The sequence below is a fragment of the Amblyraja radiata genome, chromosome 23, assembly GCF_010909765.2.
Source record: "Amblyraja radiata isolate CabotCenter1 chromosome 23, sAmbRad1.1.pri, whole genome shotgun sequence".
Lineage (NCBI taxonomy): Eukaryota > Metazoa > Chordata > Chondrichthyes > Rajiformes > Rajidae > Amblyraja > Amblyraja radiata.
Genome location: NC_045978.1, coordinates 23,886,544 through 23,904,863, shown reverse-complemented (window position 1 = coordinate 23,904,863; position 18,320 = coordinate 23,886,544). Strand labels below are relative to the sequence as shown.

At 47.7% G+C, this 18,320-nt stretch overlaps 1 protein-coding gene across 4 annotated transcripts in view; it reads right to left on the bottom strand.

Moving 5' to 3' along the window:
- cbfa2t2 (CBFA2/RUNX1 partner transcriptional co-repressor 2) overlaps window positions 1–18,320 on the bottom strand; it is a 98,566-nt gene that overhangs the window by 63,543 nt on the left and 16,703 nt on the right. For 2 of the 4 annotated variants that reach the window (XM_033041809.1, XM_033041811.1), the window contains exon 1: window positions 6,626–6,905. The exons of 1 other annotated variant lie outside the window; for it this stretch is intronic. In XM_033041809.1, coding sequence (XP_032897700.1) covers window positions 6,626–6,800 — 175 coding nt within the window. In that variant the 5' untranslated portion in view covers window positions 6,801–6,905. Of the gene's footprint in view, window positions 1–6,625; window positions 6,906–18,320 lie in introns of those variants that run through there. One more of the 4 variants, XM_033041810.1, reaches the window with a different exon arrangement.

The window sequence follows — 18,320 nt, the reverse complement described above, 5'->3', positions numbered from 1 at the left end:
TGGTCTTTCTGTAATAATGGAGTTTAACACACTTCCAGTGATCAACTTAAACCTAAATAGCTGATGGATTTCTGCTTTCGGTCTCCTTCTGTTTTTGAATGAGGGGGGTAAGGGTTCAGTTCTACATACCATACATCATTATAGTGGTCACTAAATGTTAATGCCTTTGCCTGGCTGTTAAAACAAGTGTTACTGCTCCACCTAACCCGTCAATGACGCAAAAACCCAACAGATCTGGCGGAAGTACAGCCCAGAACTTGAGAGGAATAGTGAAAGGTCTGGATAGAGTGAATGTGGAGAGGACGTTTCCACTGGTGGGAGAGTCGAGGACTAGAGGCCACAGCCTTAGGATAAAAGAACATTGTATTGTATTGTATTGTATTCAAATTTATTGTCATTGTCTCAGTTAGAGACAACTAAATTAATTTCCCTTACAGGCAGTATCATAAAAAAAAAAAAAATACCTTTAGAAAGGGGTTGAAGTGGAATGTCTTTAGTGAGAGGGTGGTGAATCTGTGGAATTCATTACTACAGATGGCTGTGGAGCCCAAGCCTATGGCTATATTTAAGGCACAGATTGACAGATCATTACGGGTGTCAGGGGTCATGGGGAGGAGGCAGGAGAATGGGGTTGAGAGGGAAACATAGATCAGCCATGATTGAATGGCGGAGTAGACTTGATGGGCCGAATGGCCTATTTCTGCTCCTAGAACCTGTGAATAAATTGCGGCGGCCACTTCCATGCGACTGATCAGGGTTCACTATTGGATGTTAGACTGAAGAATGATCTAAGCAACAATGATTGAACTGAGCAAAAAAAAAACCAAAGTGCTGGAGGAACTCAGCGGGCCGGGCAGCATCTGTGGAGGGAATGGACAGACAACGTTTCCGGTTGGGACCAGTCTTCATACTGAAGCAGGATCCTAACCTGAAACGTGCCCATCCAGTCACTCCACAGAGGCCGCAGGGAAGGGAGGTGTTACTGGTAGTTTAAATACAGGTCAGGATACCGGGAGGCAAGGAGGAGAGTTTCGGTTTATTATTGTCACGTGTATCGAGGTACAGTGAGAAGCTTTATTTTGCGTGCTGTCTAAATAGATCAGATAACCATACATAAATGCAATCAGTTCAAACTCAAGTACAATAGGTAGAGCTAAGAAGATGCAGAGTGCAGAATATAGTTCTACGCATTGTAGCATCAGTTCCAGAGACAAAGTCCAATGTCCGCAATGGAAGAGGTGAGTCAGACAGTACCCTAGCTTATGGAAGGACCGTCCTGAAGCCCGGTAACAGAGGGCGTGAAGCTGTTCCCGACTCTGGTGGAATAGGATAGGGTGTAATTGATCTGATGGGAGCAAGCATGGAATGAATGGGCTGATTGGCCTCTTCCTGTGTCAAAAGACATATGTACCTCTAGCCTCTTAAACTGGAGACTTTAACTCGAGGAGGCACGGTGGCGCAGCTGTAGAGTTGCTGCCTTACAGCACCAGAGACCTGGGTTGGAACCTGACTACGGGTGCTGTCTCTACGGAGTTTGTACGTTCTCCCCGTGACTGCGTGGGTTTGCTCCAGGTGCTCCGGTTTTCTCCCACACTCCAAAGACGTATAGGTTTGTAGGTTAATTGGCTTCGCTAAAAATTGTAAATTGTCCCTGGTGTGCAGGATAGTGCTATTGTACGCGGGTGATCGCTGGTCGGTGCGGACTCGGTGGGCTAAAGGGCCTGTTTCCGCGCTGTATCTCTACAGTATACTAAACGAAACAAAACAGAATGAGATGAAACAAAACTAAACTAAAAACTCAAATTAAATTCTGCATTCACCTGTCAAACTGTGGATTACAGTGCCATGGTGTAATCTCAACACCAACATGCAAAACTGACAAGGAGATGGGAGAAAAATTCCCGTTAATTAACTAAAATATGTGCACTGTTTTAGTTTTGACATCTGCTGAAATAAGGCAGATGTTTTAGCACATCATTAGTTTGAGAGAATTCACAGGTGTCTTTTGGTTACCTCAGCCCACGTACAGTCCTACCCTAATAAATTCATAGTGATAGGAGCAGAACTAGGCCCATCAAGTTCAATCATGGCTGATCGATCTCTCCCTCCTAACCCCATTCTCCTGCCTTCTTCCCATAACCTCTGCACCCATACTAATCAAGAATCTGTCAATCTCTGCCTTAAAAATGGTCATTGACTTGGCCTCCACCACCGTCTGTGGCAACAAATTCCACAGATTCACCATTCACTCCGACTAAAGAAATTCCTCCTCATCTTTCTACAGGCACTTCCTTTTATTCTGAGGCTATGGCATCAGGTCCTAGACTCTCCCACTAGTGGAAACATCCTCTCCACACCCACTCTATCCAGGCCTTTCACTATTCCGTAAGTTTCAATGAGGTCCCCCTCATCCTTCTAAACTCCAGCGAGATTTTTGCCTCCACCACAGTGAGGTGGTGCTTGGAGGATACACTGTGGTGGATGTTAATTTGTGTTTAGTGTTGTTTATTATTGTATGATTGTATGTATGACTGCAGGCACGAAATTTCGTTCAGACCGTAAGGTCTGAATGACAATAAAGGTATTCAATTCAATACAGGCCCAGTGCCGTCAAACACTCATCATATGTTAACCCAATAATTCCTGGGATCACTCCAACGCCAGCACATCCATCCTCAGATATGGGGCTCAAAACTGCTCACAATACTCCAAATACTCTTAATATTAGGGAGAGAGATTGGCTGTTGAAAGCATCGGATCATGTTGCCGGCGTTGGTAGTAGAGGCGGATACGATATCTGGTGTTTCAGGGACTTTTGGATAGGCACATGGATATGCAGGGATTGGTTTAGTTTAGTTTATTGTCACGTGTAGCCATCCACAGTGTATGGATACAGGATAAAGGGAATAACATTTAGTGCAAGATAAAGTCCAATTAAAGATAGTCTGAGCATCTCCAGTGAGGTAGATGGTAACTCAGGTCCACTCTGTAGTTGGTGATAGGATGGAATGGAGGGCGATAGACACAAAGTGCTGGAGTAACGGGTCAGCCAGCATCTCTGAAGAAAATGGATTGGTGACATTTTGTGTCAGGACCCTTCTTCTCCAAAGATGCTGCCTGACCCGCTGAGTTACTCCAGCGCTTTGTGTGTATCTTCAGTAGGTACCAGCACCTGCAGTTCATTTCTACACATGGAATGGAGGGAGATGGATTATATGCAGGCAGATAAGGGTTGGTCTTGGCAGCATGTTTGGCACAAGGGCCTGTTCCAGTGCTGTACTGTTCTAGGTTACATTACTGAATCCCTTGAGGACCAGGAACACAGTTTCAAAGAGAAGAGCCACCTATTGGAGACATATTTACAGAGTACCGTTAATACTGGTAACGATATGCCCTAAATGGTCGTTGGAACAGAAATAGTGACAGTTCAATAGAGAATAGCAATGACTGTTGCAAAGGAAAGAAGTGCTCCTGTTTCCTTCCACATCCCAAAGACGTGCAGGTCGGTAGGTTAAATGGCCTAAATTAATCCTAGCGTGTCGTTGAGTGGTACATTGTGAAGGGAATTGATTGGAGTGTGGGAAAATTCAAGAGAAGAATTAGAGAAAGCGGGCAGTTGACGGTTGGCATGGACCCGGTTGGCCGAAGGGCCTGTTTCCGTGCTGTATGTCTCTGTGATTCTATAACACGACACAAGCCTTCAAGATCCTGTTGAGATCCTTTTAAGCTGGAATGGGCGTGGAAATGATTTACAAGGATGTTGCCAGGACTCAAGGGCCTGATCTATAGGGAGAGGTTGAGCAGCCTAGGACTTTATTCCTTGTAGCGCAGGAAGATGAGAGGTGAGTAGGAGTAGGAGTAAACGGGTCCTTTTCACAATGGCAGGCAGTGACTAGTGGGGTACCACAAGGCTCAGTTCTGGGACCCCAGCTATTTACGATATATATTAATGATTTGGACGAGGGAATTGAATGCAACATCTCCAAGTTTGCGGATGACACGAAGCTGGGGGGCAGTGTTAGCTGTGAGGAGGATGCTAGGAGGCTGCAAGGTGACTTGGATAGGCTGGGTGAGTGGGCAAATGCATGGCAGATGCAGTATAATGTGGATAAATGTGAGGTTATCCACTTTGGTGGCAAAAACAGGAAAGTAGATTATTATCTGAATGGTGGCCGATTAGGAAAGGGGGAGATGCAACGAGACCTGGGTGTCATGGTACACCAGTCATTAAAAGTAGGCATGCAGGTGCAGCAGGCAGTGAAGAAGGCGAATGGTATGTTAGCATTCATAGCAAAAGGATTTGAGTATAGGAGCAGGGAGGTTCTACTGCAGTTGTACAGGGTCTTGGTGAGACCACACCTGGAGTATTGCGTACAGTTTTGGTCTCCTAATCTGAGGAAAGACATTCTTGCCATAGAGGGAGTACAGAGAAGGTTCACCAGACTGATTCCTGGGATGTCAGGACTTTCATATGAAGAAAGACTGGATAGACTCGGTTTGTACTCGCTAGAATTTAGAAGATTGAGGGGGGATCTTATAGAAATGTACAAAATTCTTAAGGGGTTGGACAGGCTAGATGCAGGAAGATTGTTCCCGATGTTGGGGAAGTCCAGAACAAGGGGTCACAGTTTAAGGATAAAGGGGAAATCTTTTAGGACCGAGATGAGGAAAACTTTTTTCACACAGAGAGTGGTGAATCTGTGGAATTCTCTCCCGCAGAAGGTAGTTGAGGCCAGTTCATTGGCTATATTTAAGAGGGAGTTAGATGTGGCCCTTATGGCTAAAGGGATCAGGGGGTATGGAGAGAAGGCAGGTACAGGATACGGAGTTGGATGATCAGCCATGATCATATTGAATGGCGGTGCAGGCTCGAAGGGCCGAATGGCCTACTCCTGCACCTATTTTCTATGTTTCTATGATCTTATTGAGGTGTACAAGATCATGAGAGGAATAGATAGGGTAAATGTCCCCAAATGTAACCAAAGGCATGTGGGTTTGTAGGCTATGGCCGTAGTGTGCAGGCAGCGGATGAGAAAGTGGGGTAACATTGAAAATATGGCATGGGCAATAAATGGTCAGCATGAACTCGGTGGGCTGAAAGGCCTGTTTCTGTGCTCTATCTCCAAAAACACCATTCCAGGGTGTCACATGAATGGCAAAGGTGTTATGTTTAAAGATAAGTGCGAACACTACTGATTATGTCACAACCCCATGCATAGACACGAAGAATGTCTTAAGAGTTTCTGCACAGTATTTATCTTGCGTGTATATATTTTATTATTCTGAATAAATTTATTTTTGAAATAAAAGAAAATCGCCTGGTACTAGCACTCTCCAACAACTGATCCAGTGCCACAAGACTGGAGGTGTAGGTAATTTTGAAAGGACTGACACTCCGATGAAATGAGCCAGTCGACGCACACGAAGATAAAATAAATAAGAGAGGACATTGAGTTACGGCAGAAGATTTGGAGGAGAAGTTAGGGCAAAGTGTCCTTACACAGTGTGGGGTTTGTAATAAGCAATTATCTATAGCAAGCTCAAACATAGCCCATGAGTTCACAAACAGAGACACAAAGTGCTGGAGTAATTCAGCAGGTCAAGCAACATCTCCAGAGAACATGGATAGTTGACGGATTTTGGGTCAGGACCCTTCTTTCTTGTGCGCTGTGAGTTGTACAACTTTCAACATAACCAATCTCGAATACATGCGTGTGTTTACAAATATTTATATGTAGATGCAAGGAGCTGCAGATGCTGGTTGACAAAAAGGCATAAAAATGCTGGAGTAACTCAGTGGGTCAGGCTGCAAACCTGGAGAAAAGGGGTAGGTGACGTTTTGGGTCGGACTGGTCTACACACATTTACTCACAACACCTCACCCTGCTCGAGTACTAATCACAAATATTTGTTTAAAAAAAGGGAAATTGAAATTGGAATTAGAATATGTGTAAAGGTGTGTGCTTCCTTCTCTGGGCTGGAGTGCCGCGGTATCAAGGACCCACGAGTACATTTACAATCTCGCTTCCTCGAGCGACCAGTGTGACCTCTCACTGGTGACCAGAGCAGGAGGGGGCAACGGGAGGGGACGAGGGCAGGAGAACGGGCGATCGGGAGGGTGGGGGGAGGGCAGCGTGAGTGGAGATATTTGCCCCTTGAATCAGGCAGACACCCTCTCTCTCTCCACCGCCCGTGGCTCTGTACAATCACCCACAGCCCTGCTGCTGCTGCTGCTGCTGCTTCGGGGTAGACGGCAGACACATCCTGTCTTCATTTAGATTCTCCTCCCCGCTAACCCCACCGACAACCCCTTCCAATCCATCAACTGACCAGAATACAGAGATATTTAATTAACATTCACAACACTGCAACACACACACACATTCATACTCACACGCAGACGCGCGCACACACACACACACACACACACGCACGCAGACACACACACACACAAACACACCTCCTGCACAAAATGTTCCAGAACTCCTCTTCACGTTCTGCATTGTTATTATTTATGAGCGCAACGAATTACTGCTGAATTTATGCATTGCTTTCCTCCAGCAAAAAAGCCTTTCCAGATTGCCAAACGATTACCGGAGGAACTCCCAAGGTGCCGTAGACTTACCCCTTCGCAGTTGGTTGCTCAAAATAAATACCGATCTTAAAAACGTCCAAGATATTCCACTGGGGTTGTGGAGGTCTGGGGAGAGGTAGTAGCGTGCTTCACATCTCCTGATTTCATTCCTCAACGCAGTCTTGTTCCCGGCTCCTCTCCTTCCTCCACTACATATGTTGTGCATGTGCTGGTGCTAAGACATCTGTGAGCCATTGGGAAACCAGGCAGCAGACTCTCTCCTTTTTCTCCAAAAAACACACACAAAAAAAAATCCGCTTTCTTGTTTTCCCTTTCTTCTCCTCCTCCTCCTCCTCCCCTTTAAGCATTAGACGCTAGGCTCATGCTGAGCAGATGTGGACCAGATGGATGCTGTGTGTGTGTGTGTGTTGCTGGAGTGACCAATTCCATTTGGCCTCGTCTGCCTCGTCACAAATACATTTCATTCCAAGCCTCCTTCGCGAGTGATGTCACTACACACATGTTCCCTTCCATAAAGCTTTGGCCAATCAGCCGGGTGTCTAGACATTGATCCCTTTAACATTTTAACCTCATTTTCAGACGGATTCATTCCCCGTGGCTGTCTGTGATATTACCCCGGCAATACACACACAAATAAATGAATAAACTGCTCATTGCAAAATCTGCTTCTCTGTTTCTCCCCCCCTCCTGAACATCAGTGGGTTATTGTTTTATAAATTACAGGCTTCCTGGTTCTACGGACTATTTTAAAAGAGGTTCTTACTGCAGAAATACCTCTGTACAGTGGCGCGGCAGTAGGAGTTCCTTCCTAATGGGGGGGGGGGGGGGGTTGCACGGCAGTCGAGGTCATGACCCGTGCTGTTGCCATGCATCGCCTTCTGGAGTACAAGCGGCGAACGTCAGGTGAGCACTTACTATGGGGCTGCCAGTGCAGCGGGTCCGTCTTGTGTCCCAGCATCCGGACTCCACACTGACTGGTTCCACACTCGCGGACCCTGGGCCGTCTGTCCCCCCGTGTGGGGGTCGGGGGGTGAATCACCCCGTGTGGGGGTCGGGGGGTGAATCACCCCGTGTGGGGGTCGGGGGGCGAATCACCCCGGTGTGGGGGTCGAGTGCTGGTGCTTCGCGGTCACTCAGTGAGTCTGGGTGGGCGGAGGGACCAGACTGTCCCCAACTCTGCTGCAGCTGATGGGGACGTTGCCGGGTTTATGGCCCCGTGTGTCCGCTGCCAGGAGCCGCGGCCCCGTGTGTGTGGGCGCTGCCGACCCACAGCCCGTCACAGTGCGGCCGGACAGCGCTGACCCCGGGGGGAGAGTGGGGGCTGTCCCGAGGGATCCGGGTTCTGACTGGAGGGTGACCGTGGCGGCCGTGGGCCGGGACTTGCCCTCAATCCGCCGGGACGCTTACCCCTATTTACACATTTTTTTACAGCGCAAAACTTGACAATATTGGCGGTTTATAACAGGTAAGAAAGTACACGTTTCGTGTGTTCCCAGTGTATGCAGGAAGCTGCCTTGTACTCCAGAAGGATTGAGCTGCTCCGTGCGTCACGACCTTTGACCCGATGATCTTACGTGCAACCCCCCACCCCCCCGCAACCCCCCCCCCCCCCCCCCCCCCCCCCGAACGGGTGATGTTTCGGGTCGAGACCCTTCTTCAGAAGTCTCGACCCAAAACGTCACCATTCCTGCTCTGGAATTTTAATTGGCTTCGGTCAAAATTGTAAATTGGCCCTGGGGTGCTAGTGTGCGGGGTGATCACCGGTCAGCATGGACTTGGTGGGCTGAAGGGCCTGTTTCCACGCTATATCTCTAAACTAATACTTAAGAGGTCTGGAGGGTTTTGAGCTCCGTTGATTAGTGGGAATGTGTGCACTGTGGTGCATAGATACCAAGGCAAAAAGTATTCGGGTACCGAGTCTGAAGAATGACCCCGACCCGAAATGTCGCCTGTTCGTGTTCTCCAGAGATGATGCCTGACCCGCTGAGTTACTCCAGCACCAAGTGTCTGTTTTTAAACTGAGGCCAGATGGGTTGGACATACCAGGGTCAAATACCGCTCTATGATTTGCTCCAGGTGGTGATGGAGGTACCTTGCTGGAGGCTTGTAACACCCGTGCCAGTTTGAGGAGGAACCAAGAGAAACTGATAGTTTAGTTTAGTTTATTATTAATGTCTCTTTTACCGAGATACAGTGAAAAGCTTTTTTTGCCGGGAGTGGCCGGGGTGTGACTGGTCCCCCGTCACCTTAAACCAATGTCCTTAATTATGCTGGTGGCCTTGCCGAGGCAACGTGAAGTGTAGATGGAGGTTGGTTTGTGTGATTGTCTGGGCTGCGTCCACAACTCTCTACAGTTTCTTGTGGTCTTTTTCTCTAACATCAGGCAAGCCTACTGATTTGACCACTGCCTGCTGCAGACATCAGAATCATTTATACAGCACTCTTAATAGAACAAAGACTTCTCCCATGGTATTCCACTCAGAGATGGACTACCAGGACAGAAGCGGAGATATTGGGATGGAGACACAAGGAGCAGTAGATATCTGGAATCTTGAGCAACACACAAAGTGCTGGAGTAACTCAGTCCGTCAGGCAGCATCTGCGGCCAGACAACGTTTCGGATTGGACCCCTTCTTCACTTTGGAGAAGGGTCCCACCCAAAATGTCACCTGCCCATTTCCTCCACAAATGTTGCCCAATTTGCTGAGTTACTCCAGCACTTTGTGTCTATCTTCGGTATAAATCAGCATCTGCGGTTCCTCTCTACACATGCTCCATTCACTCACCAACCTTTGTGTAAAAAGGTTACCCCCTCGGGTTCCCATTAAACCTTTCCCCCGTCACCTTAAACCAATGTCCTCTGGTTCTCGATCCCCCAACTCTGGGTAAAAGACTTTGTGCTTTTACCCAATCTATTCCTCTCACAATTTTGTACATCTCTGCAAGATCACCCCTGATCCCCCTGCGCTCCAAGGAATAAAGCCCTTGCCTGCTCAACCTCTCCCTATAGCTCAGGCCCTCGAGTCCTGGCAACATCCTGGTAGATCTTCTCTGAACCCTTGACAACATCTTTCCTATAACATGGTGATCAACATGGTCCAACAACCCAGGTTCAATCCTGACCTCAGGTGCTGCCTGTACGGTGTTTGCAAGTTCTCTCTGTGACCACGAGGTTTCCCCCGGGTGTTCACAAATCAAAAGACACGTGGGTAGAAAGGAACTGCGGATGCTGGTTTACACCAAAGATAGACACAAAGCTCTGGAGTAACTCAGCGGGTCAGGCAGCATCTCTGGAGGTCGGAGAGAGGGGGAGAACTTTTTCAAAGTACGCATACCTTCAGGAGATTTCGCAGTGAAGCAGACAAAATATAGAAACAAGGAACAGCAGATGCCAATTTAAACAAAAGGACACAAAGTGCTGAAGTAACTCAACAAATCTTTTATTTCAATGAATAGACTGAACTTTAGTTAAGAGAATGTCCGTAGGAATTTTGAGATGTATGCAAAATGGTAACAAAGCTAATTTGCATTTCTATAGCTCCTTTAGCATGCAAGGGCCGTCAGAAAGGCAAACTGGAATGGAGGAAGTTAGGGAGGGGGAGGGGATGAATAATGGACAATTAAAATAGGATGTACACAAAAATGCTGGAGAAACTCAGCATTTTTGTGTACCTTCGATTTTCCAGCATCTGCAGTTCCTTCTTAAACAATTAAAATAATATTAGTTTAGAGATACACCGCGGAAGTAGGCCCTTTGGCCCATTGTGTCCACATTGACCAGCGATCCCCATACACAAACACTATCCTACACGCTAGGGACAATTTACAATTCCTACCAAAGCCAATTACCCCACAAACCTGCCCCACAAACTTGGAGTGTGGGGGGAAACCTGAGCACCTGGAGAAAACTCACGTGGTCACAGGGAGGACATACATTAAGCGCCTTGAGTATTAGAAAGGCGCTATATAAATCCCATCCATTATTATTATTATTATACAAAATCCGTACAGATAGCACCCGTAGTCAGGATCAAACCCAGGTCTCTGGCGTGTGGGGCAACAACTCTACCGCTGCGCCACCGTGCTGCCCTTGCATGCATGTTGGAGGAGGAAGGGAGCAACAAGTGGCCCCAATGGAAAGAAGGATTAGTGCTTTGCATCCATTCGCTTAATCCAGGAGAGTCTAGGACCAGAGGGCACAGCCTCAGAATAAAAGGATGTACCTTTATAATAAAGATGAGGAGGAATTTCTTTACCCAGAGGGTGATAAATCTGTGGATTTCATTGCCACAGACGGCAATGTAGGCCATGTCATGGGAGCAGAGATTGATAGGTTCCTGATTAGTAAGGGCGTCAAAAGTTAAGAGAAGGCAGGAGAATGGGGCTGAGAGGGAAAAATTGATCAGCTATGATTGAATGGCATAGCAGACTTGAGGGGCCGAATGGCCTAACTCTACTCCTGTCTCTTATGGTCAACGGGGAAATTCACAATGTCCCTGCCGAACATGATGCCCAGACCAGTTTAGGACAGCACGATGCTGCAGTGGTCGAGCTGCTGCCCCACAGCGCCAGAGGCCTGGGTTCGATTCTGTCAACAGGTGCTGTCTGTATGGAATTTGTACGTTCACCCTGTGACCACGTGGGTTTTCCCTGGGTGCTCTGGTTTCCTCAAACATTCCAAAGGCGTGCAGGTTTGTAGGTGAATTGGCCTCTGTAAATTGTCTCTAAAGTATAGGGTAAACTAATATACGGGTGAGTGTTGGTCGGCGTGGAATTGGTGGGCTGCCTGAAGTGCCTATTTCCATGTTGTATCTCTAAACTAAACTAGACTGAAGGTACAATGTTAATGTTAAATGGAACAGGTTCTGCTCTAAACTTTGCTATGAGATTATTACACCTTTTCAAACTTTTAAGTGCGCCACAGTGGCGAAGCGGTAGAGTTGCTGCCTTACAGCGGCAGAGACCCGGGTTCGAACCTGACTACGGGTGCTGTCCGTACGCTGTTTGTACGTTGTCTCTGTGACCGTGTGGGTTTTCTCCAGGTTCTCCGTCTTCCCACACACCAAAGACATACAGGGTTGCAGGTTAATTGGCTTCAGTAAGTTGTAAAATTGTCCCTAGTGTATATAGGTTAATGTACAGGGTGATCACTGGTTGGCGTGGACTCGGTGGGCCGAAGGGCCTGTTTCCCGGCTGTATATCTGAAGTATAAAGTAAAGTAAACTCCAATCATTTTGACATGGATAGCACTTCATAGAGCCATAGTCATACATCATGGAAACAGGCCCTTCGGCCCAACTTCCCCATGCTGACCAGCATGCCCCATCTACACTAGTCCCACCTGCCTGCGTTTGGCCCAAATCCCTCCAAAGCTGTCCTATCCATGTACTTGTCTAATTGTTTCTTAAACTATGCAATAGTACCTGCCTCAACTACCTCCTCTGACAGCTCGTTCCATACACCCACCACCTTTGTGTAAAAAAAAATAACTCCTCAAATTCCTATCAAATCTTTCCCCCGTCACCTTAAACCCATGCCCTCTGGATCTCGATGTCCCTACCCTGGGCAAGAGATTCTGCAACTACCCGATCTATTCCTCACGTGATTTTGTACACCTCTATAAGATCACCCCTCATCCTCGTGTGCTCCAAGGAATAGTCCCAGCCTTCTCAACCTCTCCCTATAGACTCAGGCCCTCGAGTCCTAGCAACATCCTCGTAAATCTTCTCGGTGGTACCCTTTCACACTTGACAGCAAGTGCCTCTGCTGCATTTTTTCGTGCTCTGAATCGCCAGGTCAATGAGTGAGTGAGTGGCTGTGCCACAATGATTTTGCAGCCCTCTCCATCCAAGATCAATATATCAGGTCGACCCTTGTGGGTTGGCCGGCTTTATACCACTGTGGTCATTCATCTTTGTATCTTTTATAACAAGAGTACAAAACGTTTTCTCCCGCTGATCTCCCTCGAGAAAAAATCAATAAAAATTGCATTCACTGGATATAAAAGAGATTAGACACAAAGTGCTGGAGTAACTCAGCAGACCAGGCAACTTCTCTGGAGAAAAGGAATAGGTGACGTTTCGGGTCCTTAGATCCAGCAGAATGAATATTGATTTCTCTAATTTCAAGTAACTCTTGCACTCCCTCTCTCTCCCCGACCTCCCACACCCTAGTCATCCTGCTAGTTTCACTGTTCGTCCCTTCATTATCACCTCTTCCACAGCCAACAATAGACAATTGTGGGCTCTACCTTTCCTTGGTCATTGATGCCGGCTCTGAATTGTTCAGAGCCTTTTCATATCTCTAGTTTCCCTCTCCCCTGACTCTCGGTCTGAAGAAGGGGTCTCGACCCGTAACGTCACCTATTCCTTTTCTCCAGAGATGTTGCCTGCCCCGCTGAGATACTCCAGCTTTTCGTGTCTATCTTTGGTGTAAACCAATTCCTTCCTATACATAACAGTGACTGTTTGCTTAGGAACATTACGCATTTTTTCTTGAGTTATTCCTTCAACTGAAGAAAACGAGTATAATAACGGAACAGAAATGAGTCCTTCTGGCCCACCTTGTCCAAGCCGGCTGTAATACTAATCCCATTTGCCTGCATTAGACTCGTATTCCTCTACACCTTTCCTGAGTACCTGCCCAAGTGCCTTTTAACAGTAATAGTATTTACCTCCATTAGGGAGACACAGTGGCATCGATTTAAACTTTAGAGATACTGCACGAAAACAGGCCCTTCGGCCCACTGAGTCTGTGCTGACCAGCGATCACTAGCACTATCCTACACACCAAGGACAATTTATAATTTCCAGAAGCCAGTTAAACTACTAGCCTGTACATCTTTGGATGTGTTGGAGGAAACCGGAGCACCTAGAGAAAACCCACGCGGTTATGTGGAGAAGGTATAAATTCCGTACAAACAGCACCCTTAGTCAGTATCGAACCCCGGTCTCTGGTGTTATAAGGCAGCAACTCTACCACTGTGCCACCGTGCATTTCATTCATTCATTCCTGACGCTGCAGTTGCTTCAACATTCAGGGGTCCTGCGGTGCATTTGGAAACTGGTCATTAGCAGAACGTCAGCCGAGCCTGGGATCTCACTGATCTTTGGCTCAGCGCCACACCTAATGGTTTGACCATCGACTGTGTACACTTCAAAGCTTTTTTGCAAAAGGAACTTTCCTAGAGGAGCCGCCAAATAAAACTGGAATACTGGCGGTGAACTTCCAGCTGGAAACTGTTTTATTTGTCCATGGGCTCGGCAATACTGGTTTGGCAACTATTTACTCCCCTCCCCCAACTGGCGGCTCTGGTCGAGCTGCTGCCTCACAGTGCCACAGACCCGGGTTCGATCCTGACCTCGGGTGCTGCTCCCAGTGTGGAGTTTGCACGTTCGCCCTTTGACTGCGTGGGTTTCCTCAGGGTGCTCCGGTTTCCTCTCACTTCCCAAAGGCTTGCAGGTTTGTAAGTTAATTGGTCCTCTGTGGTGTGCAGGGAGAGGGTGAGAAAGTGAGAACATAGAACTAGTGTGAATGGGCGATTAATAGTCGGCATGGACTCAGTGGACCGAAGGGCCTGTTTCCACACTGTATCTCTCAACTAAACTTGACACTGTCGTACAAAGGGTTCAGCCAGAGGCCAGGGCAAAGGTGGAGGATTTAATAGAGATGAGGAGAGGGGAGGAGGTGGTGGGGGCATAAGATCTGGTGACCCCCCCCCCCCCCAAAAAATACAAATTGGCAAAAATTAACTATCGCCAACGATAATAATTAGTCCTCCCCCAATGTCTTCACTTTATATTTCATTATGAACCTCCATCCTGAAGGAAGGGTCCCGACCCGAAACGTCACCCATCCTTTCTCTCCAGAGATGCTGAGTTAATCCAGCAGTTTGCGTCTAATCGAGAAGTTGATTTTTTTCCCAGTCCTTCAATCTGTCACGGGAAGATTCTATGAAGTTGTTTTGTTCTGTGAGCGAGATATATTTGCAGGCAGTTCTGGTTCCCCCCCCTCTCACATTAGCCAAGATCCCCCCCCCCTACAACGACCCCCTCCCTCTTGTTGGGGGTGGGTTGCTGGTGAAGTTTGCAGCTCGATGAACAAATGCCTGGCAGGCTGGAAGAGGGGAAGGCACGGAGCAGAGCTTCGGTATTCCAATAACTTCAGTCTCGGCTCCACCAAGTCTGGCTTCGCGGCACTGCTGGGAGTCATTACTGTTCCATCAGGGCTAACCCTCCCCCCCCCAACTCTGCCTCCAGCCCTGTAAGACCATGGCACAGTTCCCAACCGCTACCTCCCACTCTAGCCTCTCTCCCTGCCCTTGCTTCAGGCTGGGCCGGGCTGATCTCACTCCCCCCCACCTCCCCCCGTTACGTTTCTCAGAAGGCAAGGCTGAGCCACCAGAGCCGTCGGAAGCCGTCAGAGTTCACCCCCAGCTGAAATGTATTTTAAAAACTTGCCTCTCCCGTGACCTCTTCACCCGCCAACATTAACGGAACGCAGAGCAAAGTGCAACGCTGCTGGAAGAGCTCAGCAAGTCAGTCAGCCTCCTGGAGGAAATGGATACAGCACCAACCTGCATTTGTATAGCCACAAACCATGAAGTCTCTCCCCCCCCCCCCCAAGTGTTTAATATCCCCCATGCAGCAAGAGTAGGTCGGGAGTGGGGGGGGGTCAGTGGAAATCATCACATTGTGGGATCTCCTCGTGCACTGTCTGATTACTTGCAGTGTTATTCAATGATTCAATTATACTATATTCTCACATGTATCTAGGTACAGTGAAATGCTTTTGATAAAAATCACACAGCAGACCTCACCTAGGCAGTGCACAAGAGTCGCCGACAAAGTTCATCGCACAGTTTTATCTTCTGCTCGCACGGCGACACAGGACCCCCGCCGCACGTGGCAGCGAGCCACGCCCTGCCGGGTCTCCCCCCTCCGTTCTCAGTGATGGGGGTGCACGATGTGAATGGGCGGCGCAGTGGCGCAGCACGTAGCACCGTGGTTAACCGTGCCAGAAACGCTAGTTCGATTCTGACCTCGGTTGCTGTCTGTGCACGGAGTTTGCACGTTCTCCCTGTGACCACGTGGGCTTCCTCCGGGTGCTCTGGTTTCCTCCCACAACCCAGAGAAGTGTACGTTTCCAGGTTAACTGCTTTCTGTAAATTGCCCCCTAGTGTGTGTAGGGAGTGGATGCGAAAGTGTGATAACATAGAACTAGTGCGGACTCGGTGGGCCGAAGGGCCTGTTTGCATGCTGTATCTCTAAACTAAACCAAGAGGCTGCAGATATTGGAATCTTGAGCAAATTTCAATGCTGGAGGAACTTTGAAGTTGGCAACACATGTGGTAATGAAAGCACATGGTATGCTTGCCTTCATTGGTCAGGGGATTAAACACACACACACACATAGAACAGCATAGAACATAGAACAGCACCGCACAGGAACAGGCCCTTCGCCCCTCAATGTCTGTGACAAACATGATGCCAAGAACAACACCTATCTGCCTGCACATAATCCATATTCTCAATTATTTGCATATCCACATGCCTATTCAAAAGCCTCTTAAATGCCTCCATCACATCTGCCTCCACCACCACCTCCGGCAGCATGTTCCAGGCACTGTGTATAAAGTAAATTTCCCCCGCACGTCACCTTTAAACTCAAGTCAAACTCAAGTACCATAGATAGAGCAAAGGGCAAGATATAAAGTATAGAATATAGTTCTCAGCATTGTAGCCCATCAGTCCCATTGTCTAAGTCCAACGTCCTCAATGGGGTAGAGGTGAACCAGACAGTACCCAAGCTTATGGAAGGACCGTTCACAAGCCTGATAACAGAGGGGAAGAAGCTGTTCCTGAGTCTGGTGGCGCGTGCTTTCATGCTTCTGAGCACTGCAGTTCTCCCATGTTACAAGATGCTACACTAATGCAACAAAACATAGAGTGCTGGAGGAACTCAACGGGTCGGGCAGCATCCGTGGAGGGAATGGACAGGCAGCGTTTTGGATCGGGAGCCTTCTTTAGACTGACTGGCTCATCATTGGGTTGAGTCAGACTGATTAACCAGTCAACCATCAGTGTGTCCGGCAGCATCTCTGCAGGCAACACCGTGGCTTAGCGGTAGAGTTGCTGCCTTACAGAGACCCGGGTTCGATCCTGACCACAGGTGCTGCCTGTACAGAGTTTATATGTTCTCCCCGTAACCATGTGGGTTTCCTCCCACACTCCAAAGACGTGCAGGTTTGTATGTTGATTGGCCAGTGCTTGAAATGCCAGGACATAGAAGGATATTCTACTTTCCAAGTTCTTGTAAAAGGAAACAGTGTAAGTGAGTATTCGATCGCTGGCAAGGACAAGGTGGGCCGAAGGGCCTGGTTCCAGGCTATAACTTGGCAGGGGTAGAGCACGATGTGCTGGCTGGCTGTGTCTGAACATATCGTGAGTCCAGCTGATGACAATACTTTACACTTTGCCAGGAATTAAATCAAGGGGCTTTGAATGTCATAAACTATCAAAATTGTTATCGTCTCAGCTCTGCTGTTTCTGGTAATGAGAAACAGGCGAGGGTTATTTTTGGAGCCACATCTGTCTCGAGAGAGGCCTTCTGAGTGAAGGCAGATGTGGTCGATCCCTGCTCTGGTCCCTGGCCTACGTGAATGCCTGCTAACGTCAAAAAGGCAGCCAGCATCATCAGAGACCCACACCACCCTGGCCACGCTCTCAATTCACCCCTGCCATCGGGAAGAAGGTACAGGAGCATGAAAACTGTAACGTCCAGGTTCAGGAGCAGCTTCTTCCCTACAACCATCAGGCTATTAAACACAACAACGTCCAAATAAGCTCCGAAATACATAGACTTTGTGGCATTATTTATTTTACTTTTGCACTATTATTGTATGTGTATTTATCTGTGTGCGGCACAGTGGTGCGGCGAGAGACTTCATGCCTCACAGCGCCAGAGACCCGGGTTCAGTCCTGACCACGTGTGCTGTCTGTATGGAGTTTGTACGTTTTCTCCGGGTGCTCCCCAAAGACATGCAGGTTGTTGGTTAATTGGCTTCTGTAAAGATTGTAAATTATCCCAAGCTTCAATGACAACGCTAGGGTACGGGGTGATCGCTGGTCAGCATGGACTCAGTGAGACGTCATCTGGTTTTTTATGTGTGTGTGTATATATGTGTGTGTGTGTGTGTTATATAATATCTATATACATATATATATACACACATATGTGTGCGTGTGTGTATAATATATACAGTATGTGTATGTGTTATATAATATATACACATATATATACACATGCGTGTGCATGTGTATATGCGTGTGTGTGTGATATAATATATACATACATATATATACACATACGTGTGTGTGTTATATAATATATACATACATATATATATATATATACATATGTGTGTGTGTGTGTACATATATGTCCACACACACCCATTCCCTCCCACCTCCTTCTCCCCTGCTTCCAGCAGTTCAGTGGTGGGTGGCTGTGGATGATGTAGGGTGAGAGAGAGGCAATGTAGTCGTTACAATGTGTGCCGCATGCCAAAATCATGATAGTTGTGGATGTAGCCCGCCCATCACACAGACCAGACTCCTCACCAGTGACTCCATCTACGCTTCACGCTGCTTTGTGAAAGCAATCAATCAAGGGCCTTTTTCACCCCAGTCATTTCCTCTTCTCCCTGCTACCATCGGGTGGAAGG